This window comes from Rhamphochromis sp. 'chilingali' (genome assembly GCF_963969265.1).
Source record: "Rhamphochromis sp. 'chilingali' genome assembly, chromosome: 2".
Lineage (NCBI taxonomy): Eukaryota > Metazoa > Chordata > Actinopteri > Cichliformes > Cichlidae > Rhamphochromis > Rhamphochromis sp. 'chilingali'.
The window spans coordinates 16,697,328-16,717,179 of NC_137930.1; the positions used below are offsets into that span (position 1 = coordinate 16,697,328).

The window sequence follows — 19,852 nt, forward strand, 5'->3', positions numbered from 1 at the left end:
ACTTTTTGTACCCCTCCCATCAGGGAAGAGATATAGGGCAATCAGAACCCGTACAAACAGACTAAAGAACAGCTTTTTCCCCAGAGCTGTAGCCTGTGTCACCCCTCCCCCAACACACAATAGCTACTGTAACTCTCCCTCTCTCTCCTTTACCCCATGTCATGTCTGCTGCTAATGTACAAAGTCATTTACTGGGCATTAATGTTTGCACTAAATTACCACACTGTAAATACTGTTATACTTATTATCTTAGACACTTTATGGGACATTCACGTTGCACTCAACTACCACATTGTAAATACTGTTATATTATATTATACTGTTTGCACTCAAATATCATATCAAATCATATTGTAAATACTAGTATTTTTTTTATTATTTATTTTTTTTTATTTACTGTGCTAAGTGCCTTCTTTTTACTTTATATTTTATACTTTTACTACATTTACTTGGTTATTATGTTACAATGCTGCTTCTTGTTTTATTGCTGCTGGCCTCTGTGAGCTACCAAACAAATTTCGTTGTATAACTACAATGACAATAAAGTTCTTTGAGTTTAAGTTTGAGTTTAAAATAAAGGCATTTTTTGCAGGTGAAGTCGAAATATAAACATTTTTACACACAGGGAAATAATTCAGAAAAAGCTGAAGGATGACTTGCATAAAAACTCAGAGGTTGTAATCTGGGAGGAAAAAATAATATGATATGACAAAGAAATATAGTTGAAGAAAAAGGATGTAAACACCTGCATCACTGAATGCATCATATTTAATACACAAGGTAAGGCCATGTAAGTTGCTACACTGAAGTCACGTCAATCCCTCTTGGTAAAGACACCTCAACCAGGGGAGAATCGATGCTCCTCAGAGGACTGACTGACTGACTGACTGACTGACTGACTGACTGACTGACTGACGAATAACAACTCAGGATTGTTCCGGACATTTAGGCCGTCCAGCACATTGCTCTTTCTGCCAAAAAGCAAGGCCCCCCTATTTGTAAAAGGCCCTGCCCTGCCTCTCTTTGGCTCTAGTTCTGGATCTACTATATACCCTCCTTTAGGTCTGTAAGGAACTTGTATCACAGATGGTCCGGGCTTTGCTTTTAAATTTTGTAGGCCCAGATCCTTTTGTGGTGTTGGCCCTTTGTCGGTGCTAACTGACCCCAAGCTCTGGTCAGCTGGTGAGCTATGTGTGTCTTTATTATGGTAATGAAAATCAGCCAGAGAGCAGATATACTCTTTGGTTGATTTCTGTCCCTGACCCTTTTGAAGGCTTCTGAGTGGGGAGTACTGGCAGAACAGATGGTCTTTGAATCTGCTTTCTGGAGTGGAGCTGATCTTCTTTAGTACTTGGACACACACTCTCATGATGGCTTGGAGCATCAACTAAAGACTTGCTATTCTTCCTGGGGGGTGATGACACGGGGAACACAGAGAATGCACTGGATGTGGATATAGGAAACTTCTCTGAACATGGTCTTGGGGTTTCTGTCCAGTTCCTTTTATCTTTGAAGAAGGTTTGCTCTGCAAAGGTCAGGAAAGATTAATTAAAGCAAAGAAAGTAACCCATATATCCTAAAACATGAGTGAGAGCTTTTGAAAGCATTATATTACACTAGTGTATGTTTAGGCAGGGACATGGCACTTAAAGAATCCTGAGGAAAAAAGTGTTTTTTGTATAAAGACTTAAAACTTTAATAGAAGTTTGGTAACACGTTATAATACTACCACCAAGGGGCCCAAAGATGTAATTCTCCTGTAAATAAATGGAATTTCAATGTATAATTATTTGAAATTATAATGTAATTATATTTACCTACAAATACATACTAGAATAAGGGTGTAACAAGTCAGGCTTTTAGATACAAAGAACTAATTAAACTGCATGTAAATGTAAGAACTGTGTAAGTAATTTCATGGTAATTTTGCAGAAAAACTAACAATTTAAACCGTAAATCTGGGAATGTTGGGGCGTAAACTTTTTGGAGTGTGAGCAATATTATGGAATGGATAACACTTGCCCTTTTACATCTTTATTTAACATTCATTATGCCGGTACATTTTCTGTTATTCAACTGTCCTTTGATTTACCTATAAAATTGTGATGAAGACTGTTCTCCCTTATCAACTTGCAAAAAAAATAAATAAATATCGCCAGAATTTGCAGGCCCATGTTACTTTATAATAATTGAGCCAAGTCTAATTATTATTTTTCTCTCACAATCCCTGTTCAAATGTAACTTTTAAAAGGGGTGCACGGGAAAGGAGTGTCTCCTTTTCTATAAAATACCTGGAAGTTAGGAAATATTAAACCATTCCACAATACAGCTCTGCAACAAACTTATAATGTAAGCTAGGGGAAATTTTTTTTTTTTTTGCAAAGAAATCTTGCAGTACTTAAAATTATATATATATATATATATATATATATATGTATGTAGAGGGAGAGACTTACTGTGCATTATTTCTTCTTTCCCATAAACCACATAAATTTATAAATTTACTACTTAAAAATACCTACAGAATACTTTGTGCGTCCTTTTCCTGTAAAACACCCACAGTTTAGGCACTATTTAAAATAATTTATCCACTATTTACCTACAATGTAAGTACTTCTTGTTTCCTATAAAATATGTAAAGTTATGCAGTGTTTACAATTCCGTTTATGCAGTTTTTAAAAGTACTTACATGTACTTACAGTAGTATTCTTTGTTTTTTGTAAGAAAAATAAATAAATAAAAATAAAAACTGTCACCCTCTTATTCTAGTGTAGCCCTTTTAGATATGTGTGGTTAAATATAATTACGTTGTAATTTCAAATGAAATGCATTGAAATTCCATTTAATTACAGAGGAATTACACTCTCAGTCATAGTAAATTTGACTGACAATTCTGTAGTGTTTATGTCCCGGTAATAAACTGAAATACAGTTAACTTAACATAGGTGCCCTGAGCCGATGAAAGAAAGCTTCCAAGTTTGTCTCTACAAGAAGGACTTCCATTAGGGCACTCCTTCTTAACATTAAAAACATCGCATTTACCCCACTGGCACTGATACCGGAAGATGACCTTGATGATGTCTTTTAACTGTTGATCGTCGCTGAATTTGATCATGTTCTCCACATGTGCACACAGGAACCGTGGGATGTCATCTGGCTGCGCCAGGAGAGCTGCTCTGGATAAACTCTCCAGCAAACTTTTTAATCCATGAGGTGTGGAATTACTTGCGTCCATCCTTGATAGATAGTGGTATCTTTTCCGAAAACAGTTTGGGGAAAACTAGTGCTCCGGAAATGTGTTGCGCTTGTGTTAGGAGCAGAGTTTTTGCTGTTGTCATGGAGAGAGATGACCGAGCTCTAGAATAACCAGAGCATTTGTCAGTGTATAAGTGTGCTGATATCGAAGAAGAGGTTATTCACAGTGCACACAGTCACTGCATAGCTTTACAACTATACATGGTTTATAGACTAGATAAATACATGGGAAAGGCACCTGCTTCAAGGTGCACAGATTATCCTCGCTATGAATGGAATTTAGACTTTCTATGTCAGAGCATTTTCCCCTGGCTTTGCAATATCACCAAATTGAATTAATAGATTATTAAACACACATACTCACCGTAATTAAAGCTACAGATTGTAAACCACTTGGTGTGGGAAAAGCGACCGTTTCTCATTTGATCAAATAATACGGTGATGAGCCGTATGGGAATACAGGGAATTACGAGGAACCCCAAAGGCAGCATCAGCTGGGTTCCAAACCAGATGGAGGCTGGGCGACGCGCTGTACACTGGCTTCTGCTGCTTAACAACACAGGGAGGACAACACACACACATACCGTAGAGCAGTGGACTGTGGGCTCCGTCGTAACGCTGGGCGCTGCTATGCTAAGTAGATATCGTTGCTGGTAAGATAAAGTCTATCATGAGTTGAGGCTTAGTGTCTCTAACCGGGCTCCGAGCCATGCGTTAGCCGAATGAAGTTTGACAGGCTAACATCGGGTTTAGCTCCCTTTAAGGAGCTAGCAGTGTTGGCTACAAGTGCCGCCTGCCTCTAGCTGCCAGCTCGAGAGAACCGCTAGCTTCTCGAAGCTGATAGTTAAATATTGTGACCAGCCGGTTAACACGCTAGCTGTCAAGCCTGGGATGGTCAAGCGTTATCTTGCTCAGTAACGTGTACGTCTGAGGGCATCCCTTTGCTCTATTTGGTAAGCGAGCTGACCGCAGAGAAATGGCTTTCATTTGTTAATTGGCCGTTTAAGCCAGCAATGCGTACTTCATTGTATCTGAACACCGTTAGCTCGCCGGCGTCGGATTACTGCACCCTGTGGCACAGCGGTGCCCTGGCCAGAGGCGTCACACATCGCGTTTCGCATAATGAGTGATCAGTATGTCAAGGTTCAAGTCGAGCAAATGAAATCATTTGGCGAAGATGCAGAGAAGGAGGGAGTGGATACAGAAGAGCAGGTGCCGGGCTCCTCTCCTTCTGCCTCTGTCTCACCAGATCATCCCACCGGCACAGATGCATCCAGCACCTCTCTTCCCTGCAAACAAACAGGTAAAAGTCGCAGTAAGCCCGGCAGAGAGGACAAGAGACACACTTCTGATGTGGCATCGCAAGGCTCTGTAGTTTCCTCTGAGAAAAACTTAAACAGACTGGGGTATGAGCGGACACTTCAAGTCAAGGGAACTGGAAAGATACTGCAGCGGAAGTCAGAGCCCAATGGCAACTATGTCACCATCCACACATCCAAAAACATCGAAGAGATGCGCAGAGAGGAGGGATTCAAGCTTGCAAAGAAGAGGAGACCTGTGACGGTAGACACTTCAAAAGCCAAAACCTCTCTGGAGGCACTGAAGATAAGCATCAAGCAGCTAAAGTGGAAAGAGGTGTGTTACAAATGGACTGTCTTCTTATGGCTTCTGTACCTATGTGCTGTGTAAGTTTTACTCTTGTGGTAACAGGACAGCTGGTGTAGCCAAGCACCAGTTAATGGAAACATCCAGAGGGAAGCCCAAACATCAGCTTCATTTAGGTGGCTGCCCATGTGTAACAACTGGTTTCTTACTGTTGTGTAAGCACGAGCCAACAAGAACCATGTCTGAAGTATTTAGTTCTACCTTAATCCACCGCCTGGCATCTCTAGTCACTTCTTAGTTGTGTCAGAACTGGTGTGACTGGTGGATCCTTTAACTGAGGCTTCTGGGTTTCACTTTGTGCTGAACCACTACAAGTTAGAATACTTTATTTTACTCTCTGTTTAATAGCTGTCCCAAAAGAATCCTATAATTGTAACTACTGCTGCTTATAACCATTACCGCAGTGGACAGTCTTCTCTTCACTTTTCCACCTCTGCCATTTTATTACAGGGCGTACCTCTATGAATAAATATAAGTCACAAAACTTATATATATTCAGATGATGGACTGAATCTGTGTAGGAGTGTTTGAGGTTGTAAAAAAACTGAGGAAACACATGACAACAGCAGAACTGATGCAGGAATGAGTGGATTCCTAAAGACAGGCGACTGTTGTCAGTGCTGGTGCTGCTGTATGTTTTTCACTGCTAAATGCACTTTTTAAAAAAAGAAATGTCATGTGGATTTTTTACCAACGGCGACAACAAGGCTTGTGTTGTTTTTCCTTTTCTGAGTCATGTCTCCCTGCCTGTGTGCGTGTGTCATCATGGCAAAATGTACTCCTGGAGGCACTTACTGTACCAGGAACTACGAAGATGGTATTCAGTAATTTGGCTTGTATTTATACTTCTATTTATGGTTATAATCGGTAACATAAACATGTTACAAAAGCACAAGATAAACTCAGAGATCTGATGAGGTGGGTAGCGGAGAGTTGCTTTAGACCAGGATATGTAGTTCAGTGTGCATATTAGACAAATATGTAGGAATGCTTTCTTGTATTTAAGATAAGATAGAACTTTATTAATCCCTCGGGTGGGTTCCTCTGGGAAATTCGACTTCCAAAAAAAGCACAGCAACGACCAAAGTTACAGTTACAGAACTGTTATATATATATATATATATATATATATATATATATATATATATATATATATATATATATATATATATATATATATATATATATATATATATATATATATATATATATATATATATATATATATATACACACACACACACACACACACACACACACACACACATATAAATACAGAGACAAATATAAATAAAATATACAAAGGGGATAAATAGAATAAATAGGAATAAAAAATAAAAATACAAGTGAATTGCACATTTCAAGTATTGAGTCTATTGCACTGTTGACTATTTACAAAAAGTATTGCACAAGGTATTGTACAGTGAGGTGCAGAGGCACTACAGCTTAGTTGTTCCCCCCTCCTTTGTCCTCCTGTTTCCCCTCCCTCTCCCCTCCAGAGAGGAGTTAAACAGTTTGATGGCGTGTGGGACAAAGGAGTTTTTAAGTCTGTTAGTTCTTGTCTTGGGGAGAAGCAACCTGTCACTGAACAGACTCTTCTGGTTGTTTATGGCCGTGTGCAGAGGATGCCCAGCATTGTCCATAATGTCCATCAGTTTCTTTAATGTCCTTTTCTCTGCCACTGTCACCAGAGTGTCCAGCTTCATGCCGACCACAGAGCTAGCCCTCCTGATCAGTTTCTCCAGCCTGGATGAGTCCCTCTTTGCTGTGCTGCTCCCCCAGCACACCACAGCATAGAAAAGTACTCCAGCAACCACTGACTGGTAAAACATCCTCAGGAGCTTCCTGCAGATGTTAAAAGACCTCAGCCTCCTGAGGAAGTACAGTCGGCTTTGGGCTTTTTTATACAGGTGCTCTGTGTTGCATGACCAGTCCAGTTTATTGTCCACCCACAGCCCGAGGTACTTGTACTTGTTGACCACCTCCACCTCCTCCCCCTCTATCTGAACTGGCAGTGGACCTTCTCTGGACCTCCCGAAGTCCACAACCAGTTCCTTAGTCTTTGAGGTGTTGAGTTGCAGGTGGTTTGTGTGACTCCATGCGACAAAGTTCCTCACCAGACTTCTGTACTCCTCTTCCTGATCATCCCAGATACACCCCATGATGGCCGTGTCATCTGCAAACTTCTGAATATGGCATAATTCAGAGTTGTAGCAGAAGTCAGAGGTGTACAGGGTGAAGAGAAGAGGGGACAGCACAGTTCCCTGTGGTGTTCCTGTGCTGCTGACCACTGTGTCAGACGTGATGTCCTTCAGCCTGACGTACTGTGGTCTGTCGGTGAGGTAGTCGGAGATCCAAGCCACCAGGCAGGGGTCCACCTCCATCCTGTTCAGTTTTTCCTGAAGCATACAGGGCCGGATGGTATTAAAGGCACTGGAAAAGTCAAGAAACAGGATCCTGACCGTGCCTTTTCCCCCATCCAGGTGTGAGTGGGCTCTGTGTAGGAGGTACAGGATGGCATCCTCCACTCCGACACCCACCTTGTATGCAAACTGTAGTGGGTCCTGGGCATGTTGTACCTGTGGTCGGAGGAGGTTGAGGAAGAGCCGCTCTAGAGTCTTCATAAGATGTGACGTCAGTGCTACCGGTCGGAAGTCATTCAGCTCATTGGGCCGGTTCTTTTTGGGGACCGGGACGATGCAGGATGTCTTCCATAGGGCGGGCACTCTCCCCAGTCGCAGACTGAGGTTGAAGACTCGTTGTAGCGGCTCCCCAAGTTCAGCAGCACACGCCTTTAGCATCCTAGGACACACCTTGTCTGGGCCTGCTGCCTTTCTGGGGCGAAGCTTCCTCAGTTGCCTCCTGACCTGATCCACTGTGACACTGGGAGATGTTTGGGAGGAGGGGAGATATTTGCGCAATATCTCTAAAATTAGAAACATCCTGCCTAGAGTGATGCTGAAAAACTAGTTCATGCATTTTTTATTTTTTTTTTTACTTCTAGGCTGGACTACTGTAATTTAATTCAGGGTCGTGGGGGGGGTGGAGCTTATCCCAGCTGTCATAATGGGAGAGGCAGGGTACACCCTGGGCAGGTCACCAGTCTGTTGCAGGGCTAACACAAAGAGACAGACAACCATTCAGTCTCATATTCACACCTATGAGCAATTTACAATCATCAGTTAACCCAACCCCAATAACTGCATGACTTTGGATTGTGGGAGGAAGCAGGAGTACCCGGAGAGAACCCATGCAAATACGGGGAGAACATGCAGACTCCACACAAAAAGGCCCCAGCCAGGTGGTGGAGTTGAACTCAGGAGCGTCTTGCTGTGAGGCAACGGTGCTAACCACATTATTATCAGACTCCCCTAAAAACTTACTGAAAAGCCTTCAGTTGATCCAAAATGCTGCAGCAAGAGTGCTGACAGGGACTAGAAACAGAGAGCATATTTCTCCCCTATTGGCTTCCCTTCGTTGGCTCCCTGTTAAATCCAGGGACCTTAAGGACCTTATTGCAATGCATCATCCCTATAGAGTTCTTTGCTCTAAGACTGCAGGCTTACTTGTCATTGTAGAGTATTTAAAAGTAGAAGGGGAGGCAGAGCCTTCAGCTTTCAGGCCCCTCTTCACTGGAACCAGCTCCCAGTTTGGATTTGGGAGAGAGACACCCTCTCTTCTTTTAAAATTAGGCTTGAAACTTTCCTTTTTGAAAAAGCTTGTAGTTGGTGCTGGATCAGGTGACCCTGAACCTTTCCTTAGTTATGCTAGGCTGCTGGGGGTTTCCCATGATGCACTGAGTGTTTCTTGTTCACTCACCTTTTCAATGCTGTGCTTACACACCAGTCTGCATTTAATCATTAGTTATTATTAATATAATGCTGTCTTTCAGTGGATTTCTTTTGTCCTGCCTCCCTCACCTCAACCCAACTGGTTGCGGAAGATGGCTGTCCCTCCCTGAGCTTGGTTCTGTCAGAGATTTCTTCCTGTTAAAAGGGAGTTTTTCTTCCAAGTGCTTGCTGATAGGGGGTTTGTTTGTTGGGATTTTCTCTTTATTATCATAGGGTCCTCACCTTCCAATGAAAAAGCACCTTAAAGTGACTGTTTTTGTGATTTAGCACTACAGAAATAAAACTGAAGTGAATTAAGAACCAGTTTTAAACTGCCAAAATGTATCAGAATCTGATTCAGTCTCCTCCCTTTTTACAGGAAGAAATCTCTGGACTAGGATCAGGGAGGGGCAGCCATCTGTGAGTGGCTAGAGGGGAGGAAGAATATACTTCTTATTTTTTTCCTTCTTATATCTCTATAAACATTATTGGCGGTTTTCTACTTACTTTCTATACTGTGATAAAATTCAGAGGCAGACAGATGCACCACATTTAATAGAGCAGGCGTTTACCAACTCCACCCACCCTGTTGTTACATCTGGTTCCCTGTGACTTTGTCCAATTCACCAAAAAGAAATTCAAGTTGACTGGTCCTCATTTTGCCACTGTAGAGATCTTGGAAAGTGAAAAAACTTGAGCATCAAGTGGTGCAGTTCTGCCCGAAGAGCCTAACTTGAATGAAAGGTTTAATGCTTTTATCACAGCTTGTTGCCTGACAGCCACTTTTTTCAGTTGTTTCGTGGACCAAAATCAGTAAATTGGCTAACTGGTAGCTGCAAAGTATAATCACTTTTTATCCTTTAACTATCAAGATTAGGGATGGGTATCGTTTAGGTTTTATCCGATACCGGTGCCAAATCGGTACTTTTGAAACGGTGCCGGTGCTTAAACGGTGCTCGAACCGGTGCTTAAAGAATGAAGAACACAAAATTGGTCCAAAAACCTCTCATGTTCAGCTGTTTTTCTGTAAAAAGATAACAATGTTAGCCTTTTCTGCAGCTATGGGGCATATATGGTATCACTCTTGGCTGGAAGCAGTGCTTAAACAATGGAAAAAACACAAACTTTGTCCAAAAACCTCTCATGTTTAACTGTTTTCCACTTTTTCTTTGGTCATTTTAGCCTTTTTGGCCAGGGTGAAGGGAGTATCTGCCATCAAACAAGAAGACAGCCGCATGTAGCTATGATGATGTTTCCTAGTTCACCTTACATGCATTAATGTAATAACGTGGTTAGCCTACTCAACGTAAATCACACAAGAACAACATTAAGCTACTCACGCAGAGAAGAACGGCTGCTGCTGCCATCAAATACGGCGCATTTCTCGGCTTTTAAAAAAACGCTATGCGTCGCCAGGTGTTTCATCGGATTCTTGGTGTTACCTCCTTTGACAGTATCACAGTATCAGCTTAAAGCACTTGTTGCAGGCTGCTGAGTTTGCATATTTTGCTGTGAAGTACAGCCAGACTTTTAACCGCTTCGCCTTGGGCATTTTTAATCTGTAGCTCTGCGCTAACAGAACGTACGTACCTGGCCCCGCCTACTATTCTCGGAAACGTAAAACGATTGGCTAGAAGTGTATCACAGCTCAGGGGAAAAAAAGCACCGAAATAAAGCACCGAAATGTGCGCTGCTTTTCGGTCTGGTTACTACCGTTTATGTCAGAACCGGTGCCATCATGGCACCGGACACCGGTACCCATCCCTAATCAAGATGCTACAAGACAGGATTGCCATCAATTTTGCCAGGAGCCTGAGAATTTCAGTCCACATGGGTCCGATGTATGAAATTACAGCGGGTGGCTGTTGATGTGTTCTAATCGACAGCTTTCAAACATTTATGCGCAGCCTACTTGATCCCATTCTTCTTAATCTGAGCTGTAAACACCATCTGTTAATTTTGAATGTGATGCAATTAATACCTGCTATCAGGCATTAATACCCATCTTTCATTATGCATGAGAGGTGAAAAAAGACAATTTGATGAGACAGGCGAAATAAACGCTCCCCTTAGCCACGCAACCGAGCGGCGACGCTTACAGCTCCTGCAGAAAATGACAGACAGAAGGCCTATACATTACCACACCTGGTCCGCACCATAGCCCGTAAGCCGGTGGTGCTTTAGATCTTGTGTCATTTTGAAAGTAGCTGTCAACCACTCTGAAGGGGCTGAAACTGAAGCAGGCAGGCTGGTTTTGCCATTATTGAATAAACACCCTTTCAGTGAGTTGTAAGACACGTAACTTTATGAAATTTGTTTCAGCAACACGTTGAAATAAATTTCATGAAGTTTGTCAACATTTTAGAGACTGATGAGGCTTTTAAGGTGCATCCAGATTGCCACGTCTCTACATCACTGTCAGCTGATTTTCAGCATATGGCATTCTCTTAAACAGTGGGAAATCATTAGCCTTAAAGCTCCTCTAATCCAATCAACTTTTAGTCCTCTTTGTGGGAGAGAGGATGGCAGCGTGAGGGTCAGCTTGGAATATTAGACTAATGACAGTGTATGTCAACATATGCGTGGGATTTTCATGAGGATGCCGCAGACTAAGCTGACGTTCTGAATCGATGCGTATGGATTTCAAAATACTTCACACCTAAAGGCTTCCTTGGAGCTTCTGTTTGAAACTATAAATGCTGTTTACTCGAGGCATAACAGATTGGGTGCAACTTGAAATATCTATGTTGCAGCAACCTATAAGCCAAGTTTATTTTTCCCCCATTAAAAAGTGGCTCTGAAAGCTAACTTTTCCCATACGTCACATGCTAACCAGTCCATGCAAACACAACAGGGCTATTTTTATGGTGTGATCCCTGCTCTAAATAATTTGACCTCACTCCCCTGGCATCTGTGTGGCAGGGTTTAGAACCGGTCACTCTGTTTCTCACTAAGTCATTAATTAGATGTTTATCTTGCAGCGAGGCAGCAGAGTGGGTCGAGTCAAAGTTGAATTTAGGCTCGCGATGGTGTGCTGCTACTTACCAGTGTAATCTGTTAAAGCCCATATGATGTAATAAAGTCACAGCCTCTGTGACTGAGTTCTTCCCAGCTCCATGTTGATACTTTGAACTTGCCAGCTCTAAAATGGGTGTTTGATTTAACAGCTGTGAGGAATCTTTACAATAAACTATTTATTTGAGCGTTCCTGAATGTAGGACGCAGACAGTGGAGAGCAAATTCAGTGTTGAGTCGTGCTGTTGTCTACATGGATAATATGGCAGATGACTTTTGGATAATTCTAAGATTTTAAGTTTATCTACAGTTTTTGTACAGCTTTATTTTTTTAATTCACATTTAATAGTGGTGAGAGAATAACTCTCCTATTAACTAAAGTTGTATCACAAGTATAAAAAGCTGAGAGTTTAAGGGCTGAAAAACTAAAGATTGTGCACATAATTCATTCTCAGACTGATTGTTTGTTTATATTGCTTTTATGTAGCTTTTTTAGGTAGTGCTGTGCGATACTGCAGATTTTATATAAAAATAAATACATGGCCAGTATTGCTGATACCACTGTCAATACCGATACTTTTAACTTATAAAGTTGGCTTTTGTCAAGTCAATACAAAAGGTTTTAGTAGAGCTGGGCGATATGAGATTTTTTCATATCACGATATGTTTTTTTCATTTCAGGCGATAACGATATCTATCACGATATAAGCCAAATAACTATATTTGTAAGATTTAAATGTGCCGTTGCTCACAAGTAAAATGTGAAATAATCAGCAGCTTGTTTTTATTTAAATATTTATTTCCCATAATAAGTTCAACAGGGTAGATGTACTTAAGGAACATGAGACTTTTTCAGATAGATAAAGGCAAATATTGCAAACTACACAAAAGGCAGCCGCTAAAGCGTCTAAGTTTCAAAATAGAACAAACGAAACAGACTAAATTGTCAATTCCACTTAGAAACAAAATATTAATTCTAAAAATAAATCTTAGTTTGTTTTACAGAAGAACAGACAAAACTGACTAATTTTTGTCAATATCCAATAAACTGAGAACTAAAAGGAAATTCTCAATCTCTCCTTGTTGTATAGCTGAGCTTTTCAAACAGTTGTAACAGTTACTTTAGTCTGACAAAAGCCGAATGACGAATTAGCGCTTCCAGTCAGAGACTGAGGCTACGTCCACACGTACACGGGTATTTTTGAAAACGGAGATTTTCCGTTTTCGTTTTAAAAAATAATCCCGTCCACACATAAAGGGAGAAATGAAAGAAAACGCTGCTATGAACATGCCAAAGCAGCAGGTGGCGCTAGATTCCTAACCGTGCAGAAATGTTGGCCAATCAGAAGTCTAGAAGCCTCGGTCTGAAAAAGTAAACAAAGCTGGGGCATAGAAGCAGAACAGAGTCGTGTGTGTGGAGGGACAGTAACTGTGTGTATATGTAAGCATTTAAACACTGCAGAGAGTAGAATTAACAGTAACAGTATTGTAGAAATTCATTTCACCGAAACAATAACGTGGCGCACAGTGTGACGCATGCACCAGTTTATTGTATTTCCAGACTTGCTTTCGGCACAATTTACAGTGCACGCTACTCTGTTTTTTGTCAGACTTGAAATAGCCGAAATACCTTCACACTACGGAACTTCTATGGCTCTTCCGTTCGACAATCTCTCCGGCGTTGGAACCATCATCTGTTTTCTCTTCGGTCACGCTCGGTTGATTTTTCTAGTCGGCACACTCATTTCCTCCATTACGCGCTGGCTCCATTACCCGCTGGCTGCTTCCCAAACAAACACACGTGCGGCTTGGCACTTGTGCTGTACGTAACAAGTCACGCGACGTGACGCTGCGGCTGTGATTGGTTCGGCTCTGCGCTACTTAATTTGGATTGGCTGACTTTTTTTTTTTTTTTTTTAAGAGGACAAGAGCGGCGAGGTCTATCGCGATAGCTTAATTTCTCTATCGAGTAAAAGTTATATCGCGATACATATCGTTATCGTTCTATCGCCCAGCTCTAGGTTTTAGACATTTTTCATAGTGCATGTTTGAGGTGTATTTTTTCATTTCCAAAAAAACTATTTATGTAACACAATTCAGTGGGCTACATACTGAGGATACAAACAAAGTATCAATCTATCATGTTAGCGTCAATCCAATACCAATACCAGCACTGGTGTGTACTAATACTGCTACTATCTACTATTATTAATATCTGGATGGATTCCCCACACCTCTGCTGGGTGGCTTCTGTGTGGTTTGGAGTGAGAGTGCATGAGAGTGAGCAGATGAGGTGTAAAGGACTAAACTGTCCTTTACCCTGTGCCAGCAGGATTTCCTCGCTGTGTAAATCCTCTTTATAGTATCACTTCTCCTCCTCTTTCCCAGCTCTTCACAACATAACACGCACTTACCTGCCATCTTTGGGCAAGATTAGCCCCGTTTTCTCGGTTCACTGCGAGGACAAAACACCTTCCTAATGTCCTGAGTAGATTAGCCTTTGTTCTTGTTTGCAAACACGAGTTCCTTAATGAACTGTTCTCATCATTCTGTATGTTTTCAGCCCTCTGCTATGTCTCCCTTTCACTGTTCTTTCTTGCTTTTCCCCCCCTCAGTTTCCTTTAGGAAGGCGAACAGCCTGTGATATCTACTGGCACGGCGTTTCCTTTCATGACAATGAAAATATCGTCTCAGGGCAGGTCAACAAGTTCCCAGGTATTTCACAGATTCTTCCTCTCACCTCTTCTTATCTTGCTACCACCTGCAGCAAATCGCATATTATTTATTGCAGTATGGATTCAGGATTCTGTTATCATAACCAGGTTATAGTGTTGTCCTACATTACCCCAGGCACTTTATTCTGAGCCAACAAGGGTTGTTAAAATGGTTAATAGTCCTTCTCTGCAATCATTCTGCTTATTGTGAAACTGGCTACATTTACTGAACAGTTTACACTCACTGTCAACAACGTGCTGGAAATACTCCTCAGAGAGATTGGTCCACATTGCTGTTTGAGTACACTGAACTCATTTTCTCGTTCAAGAAACCAGTTTGAGGATATTTGAGGTTTATGACATGAAGCTTTATCCTGCTGGAAGCAGGCACCAGAAGGTGGGTAAATGGTGGTAATAACAGGCTGGACATGGTCAGCGAGAATACTCAGGTAGGCTGTGGTGCCCAAAGAGTGCTAAGAAAATATTCCCCACACCATTACACCACCAGCAACAGCTTGAACTTGATATGAACCAGGATTGATACGTGTTTTCATGGTGTTTACACCAAATTCTGACCTCCAGCAGGTCACTGGGGTGGATGTCTTTGACTCATCAGACCAGGCGACGTTTTTTCAACCTACTGTTGTCCAATTTTGTTGAACGCAATTTTAGCTTCAGTTTCGTGTTCTTAGCTTACACAAATGCCACATGTTGTGGTCTTCTGCTGCATTTAGTGCGTACAGGGATGTTCTTCTGCATACCTTGGTTGTAACTAGTGATTTGAGTTCATTGCCTTCCGATCAGCTCAAAACTGTGTTGGAAAATGATTAAAATCACCTTTCTTTACCTGGCTGTCTATATGACTGAATGCACTGATTTGCTCCCATGCGATTGGCTAGTTAGATATTGGTGTTAATGAGCAGTTGAGGAGGTGCACCTAACAAAGTGACCAGTGAGTGTAAATCGTGCCAATCGTGTATTCAGTTTCTTATGTAAAACTGTCCATGCAGGAATGATCGAAATGCTGCGAAAGATCAACCTCAGCAGAGCAGTTCGGACTATGCAGGAGTTGTTCCCAGAAGAATACGACTTCTATCCCCGTTCCTGGATCCTGCCTGAGGAGTACCAACAGTTTACCACACAGGTACGTTCAAAATAAATTAAAGAAAATTGACACAAATAAAAATGATGACACTGGATATGAAAACCCTTGTTAAGCGTCTTTAACTGTTTTTCTGTGTAACTATTGATGGGGAAACATGGAAGCTATGTGTGGCTAGCTTATTTCAGTGAGCTAAAGTCATGTGAATATGATGACAAAAGGTGAGAAATGGAAATTGGAGTTCTTCCAAGATATAATGTTTATACTTTAATCTGGTAAATTGAGTCCAGAAACCTCTTCTCATGTGGGGAAGCAGCAATAATAGTGTCTTGTTTGAAATAAGAAGCAAGGGGGCAATTTAGTTTGCTTGTGTTAATAATAAAGCTAAAAGAGACAGATGAGCTGTTATTACCATAAACCAAAACTAGATGTTGGTCAAAATGAGAGCAAGTCAAATTGTTAAATGGGTAGGTTGAGTCAGCTGCAAAGGCAGACCACAGCAGGCCTTGTAGAAGCATACCAGTGATAAGTGTAGCAGTAGCTGTATTAATTTTAGTGCACCAGGTGTCCTACAAAGTGAGTCCAAACACAGCAGCAATGACCTCAATAAATTTATTGAAATGAGTCTTATTTACCTTTTGGGAATGGCTTTAAAATACAAATATAGATGATTGGTTCACTCATGGATGACTCAGTGTTTCTTTCAAGTTCTCCAAGTTAGTCCAAATGATGAACACAGATGCTGATCTTATGTAGTCTACTCATATTTTTATTGGTTTTGTAAATAAAAATGTGTGTTTTATTATCTGCATGTACTGTTTATGCAATATTAAGATTTACAGGAATATCTAATTACAAAAAAGTTGTATTTTCTTCCAAAATATTAAAATAGATTGATGATGTATTCAGATGAATACGTGGTCAGTTCTTCTAATTGAGATTTGATTGCAACTGTATGTTATGTCCAGCAGAGGGCACCAGAATATTGCTTTTTATCTTATTGTAAAACCTTTAGGCCATGACTCAGTATTATAAAACAAATCAGGCTGAAGACAAATGTATAGTGAAGACAAATAATAATTCACTGAAAGACTGAATATTCATCTTTTAGGTAGAGGTGAAAGGATCGGTAATGCAGGTAAATGGAGATAAAGTATCTGAATTTCACGAGTGGGACCACGCCTCCAAACACGTTCCTTCCGGTTTTTATCTATATATGATCCCCCAGTTCTACAAGGTGTTCGTTCTTGTTTACATGCCCCACCTTCCCTCCCCTTTTCACTTCTTCCACTTCTTCACTTCTATTTGGTACACGGGGATCTGCCAGGCCCGGGAGCCGCCGCCAGTCCCCTTCGAGGCCTTCCCCAAACCACAGCTCAATTCATGTTTAAGCCATCCACCTTTATCTACTAAAATGGTGTCAAACCTAAAATGAGGACGTGGGCCCAGCGAGTGAAATGTGAGTTGTTTGTAAACCTCAGATTAACCAAATCTTTGATTGCTACTTCCTGTGCAGCTGCAAGTTAAGATAATGAATTTATTTAACTGCACTGCTTATAGAAAATTAAGGGAACACTGTTTAATCAGAGTATAGCATCAGGTCAGTTAAACTTGTGGAGTATTGATCTGGTCATTTAAGTAGCAGAGGGGGGTTATTAATCAGTTTGAGCTGCTTTGGTGCTAATGAAATTAACAACAGATGCACTAGAGGGGCAACAATGAGACAGTGGAGGCCACTGATATTTTCCCCCTCTTCATCTTTTCTGACTGTGTTTTATGTTTTTTCCATGAATTTTGCATTTGGCCAGGGCCAGTATCACTACTGGTAACATGAACCCCACAGAGGATGGCACATCCTAGCAATACGTACCATTGCCTCAAGGGTTTCCAGGAAGCTGGACATGGTCGTAGAAGGTCCTTAACCCATGAGCAGGACGGGTATCTGCTCCTTTATGCCAGGAAGAACAAATGACCTCCAGAACAGTCAATCAGAAACAGACTTCATGAAGGTGGCCTGAGGGCCCGATGTCCTATAGTGCCATAGCCCAACATCATGGAGCCCGATTGGTATTTGCATAGAGTACCAGAATTGGCAGGTCCAACACTGGTGCCCTGTACTTTTCACAGATGAGTGTAGGTTCCCCCTGAGCCCATCTGACAGACGCGAAAGGGTCTGTTGAAGCGATAGAGAACGTGATGCTGCCTGTAACAGCATGTTTGGTGGTGGGACAGTGATGGTCTGGGGAGGCATATCCATGGTGGAACTCACAGACCTCTACCAGGGACAGGAATGAAATCTTTTGGCCCATTGTAAGGTTGGTGCACTGGATCCCGGGTTCCTGCTGGTGCACGGCAGTGTGGTGAGATTATGTAGGCAGTTCTTAGAGGATGAAGAAACAATGTGCAATCCTTTCATTCCCGACTCATTAACCAGTCCATATCAGTATAGAAAAGACAAATATTTTTTCTAAAATTTGTGAGCAGTGTATATTTCACAAAAAGAAACGCCTGAATAATTTACAACTTTTCTCCACCTATCTGTTGCTACTGCTGCTGAGACGGTGAACAATAACCGTTTTCTACAGGTTCTATGTGTTTCATAACAAGTTGTTACGTTCCCAGTTCGTGTGGTCTTTCAACAGGCTGTTTTGATACAGCATCAACAATAGAAACGTGTTTAAACTTCCTTGACTCACACTCACTGGTGTACCTTTTCCCTCTGCTGCAGATTCACATGGTGAAAGAGAAGGATGCTACAGTGAATCCCACTTTCATTGTCAAACCAGATGGGGGCTCTCAGGGGGACGGTATCTACCTCATCCGTGACCCTAGTGACCTCAAGCTCATGACGGGTTCGCAGGCCAAACAGGGCGTAGTCCAGGAGTACATCCAAAAGCCGTTACTTATTGACAAACTTAAGTTCGATATCCGGCTCTACGTTCTTATAAAGTCCTTGGAGCCGTTGGAGATCTACATTGCCAAAGAGGGACTGACACGTTTTTGCACCGAGCTGTATCAGGTAGCCACGATGGTGTCAGCAAACTGTGCTGTGAAGCCGTGACCTTAAAGGTAACAAATTTTGTTCTTTTCTTTTTGTTTTTCTTCGTTTCGTCTTTTTGTGTGTTTCTGTGAAGGAGCCAAGTCAGAAGAATCTTAGCCACGTCTTCATGCACCTGACAAACTACTCGCTCAACGTCCACAGCGGCAACTTCGTGCACTCAGACAGCCAGAGCACCGGCAGCAAGCGCACTCTCTCCAGCGTGCTGTACAGATTAGCAGCTAAAGGTGTCGACATCAAGAGGGTGTGGTCGGACATCATCGCCCTTGTCATCAAGACTGTCATCGCCGTGGTGCCTGAACTTAGAGTCTACTACCAGGCTGACATACCACCCGGCAAACCAGGACCCACGTGCTTCCAAGTAATTATACAATAAATAAAATAATCAGATAAGATCCACTTTATATTGATCACACGTAGATATTTTCTTAAGCCTTAATGACCTTTTCATCAATCCTCATTATTTGTATATATTTGAGAATTTTAAATATATACGGTATAGAAAGTATGTTGCTGACATTCTGTGGGTGTGTTTCAGATATTAGGCTTTGACATCTTGCTCATGAAGAACCTAAAGCCCGTACTGTTAGAAGTCAACTCCAACCCTAGTATGAGAATCGAGCATGAGCAGGAGGTAAGAGTGAAATGTCAGCAGCAACATCATCATATTTTAAAGCCTCTTATTTCTTTTTGCTGTAAGCAGTACTTGCATTTTTTAGGTGGCACCCGGAGTTTTTGAATATGTTCCCAGTCCGGTGGATGAAGAGGTCAAAGTGGGCGTGATCAGGGACACTCTGCGTCTAATGGATCCAGGCCACAAGAAACCCACAGTGTAAATATATAGACTTGCCTGAAGTTAATTGTGTTTAAAGTTGAGGCTTTTTCTCCAGCTTTCCTACTGGGAACACCTCGGACACACACACACACACACACACACACACACACACACACACACACACACACACACACACACACACACACACACACACACATACAGACGCATGCAAAGCCTGAAGTCCTTGCATTCTTGTCTGCATGTTCACTTTTTAAGGACATGATATCTCACTCTTCCCATCCCTCCTCGGAGTCCTGCTCTGCACTGCTCAACAGCTCTCCCTAAGCTTGTTAAATGGAAAAATTAAATTCAGCTGAGCCGTGGTGGAAATTCACACATTACTGTACGAGTCTGGTGGCTCAATCTCTCTCTGGCTGA

At 41.7% G+C, this 19,852-nt stretch overlaps 1 protein-coding gene across 6 annotated transcripts in view; it reads left to right on the forward strand.

Annotated features, from left to right (window-relative positions):
• Window positions 1-3,268: 3,268 nt before the first annotated feature.
• ttll11 (tubulin tyrosine ligase-like family, member 11) overlaps window positions 3,269-19,852 on the forward strand; it is a 29,908-nt gene continuing 13,324 nt past the window's right edge. The window contains exons 1-7 of one of the 6 annotated variants that reach the window (XR_013970853.1): window positions 3,269-4,890; window positions 14,381-14,480; window positions 15,490-15,623; window positions 18,310-18,600; window positions 18,716-19,000; window positions 19,178-19,273; window positions 19,359-19,471. Coding sequence is in view for 5 of the 6 variants with exons in the window: in XM_080875794.1 (XP_080731920.1) it covers window positions 4,378-4,890; window positions 14,381-14,480; window positions 15,490-15,623; window positions 18,310-18,600; window positions 18,716-19,000; window positions 19,178-19,273; window positions 19,359-19,471 (1,532 nt within the window). In the remaining variant the exon portion in view is untranslated. Of the gene's footprint in view, window positions 4,891-13,170; window positions 13,207-14,380; window positions 14,481-15,489; window positions 15,624-18,309; window positions 18,601-18,715; window positions 19,001-19,177; window positions 19,274-19,358; window positions 19,472-19,852 lie in introns of those variants that run through there. The other 5 variants (XM_080875794.1, XM_080875795.1, XM_080875793.1 and 2 more) reach the window with 5 other exon arrangements.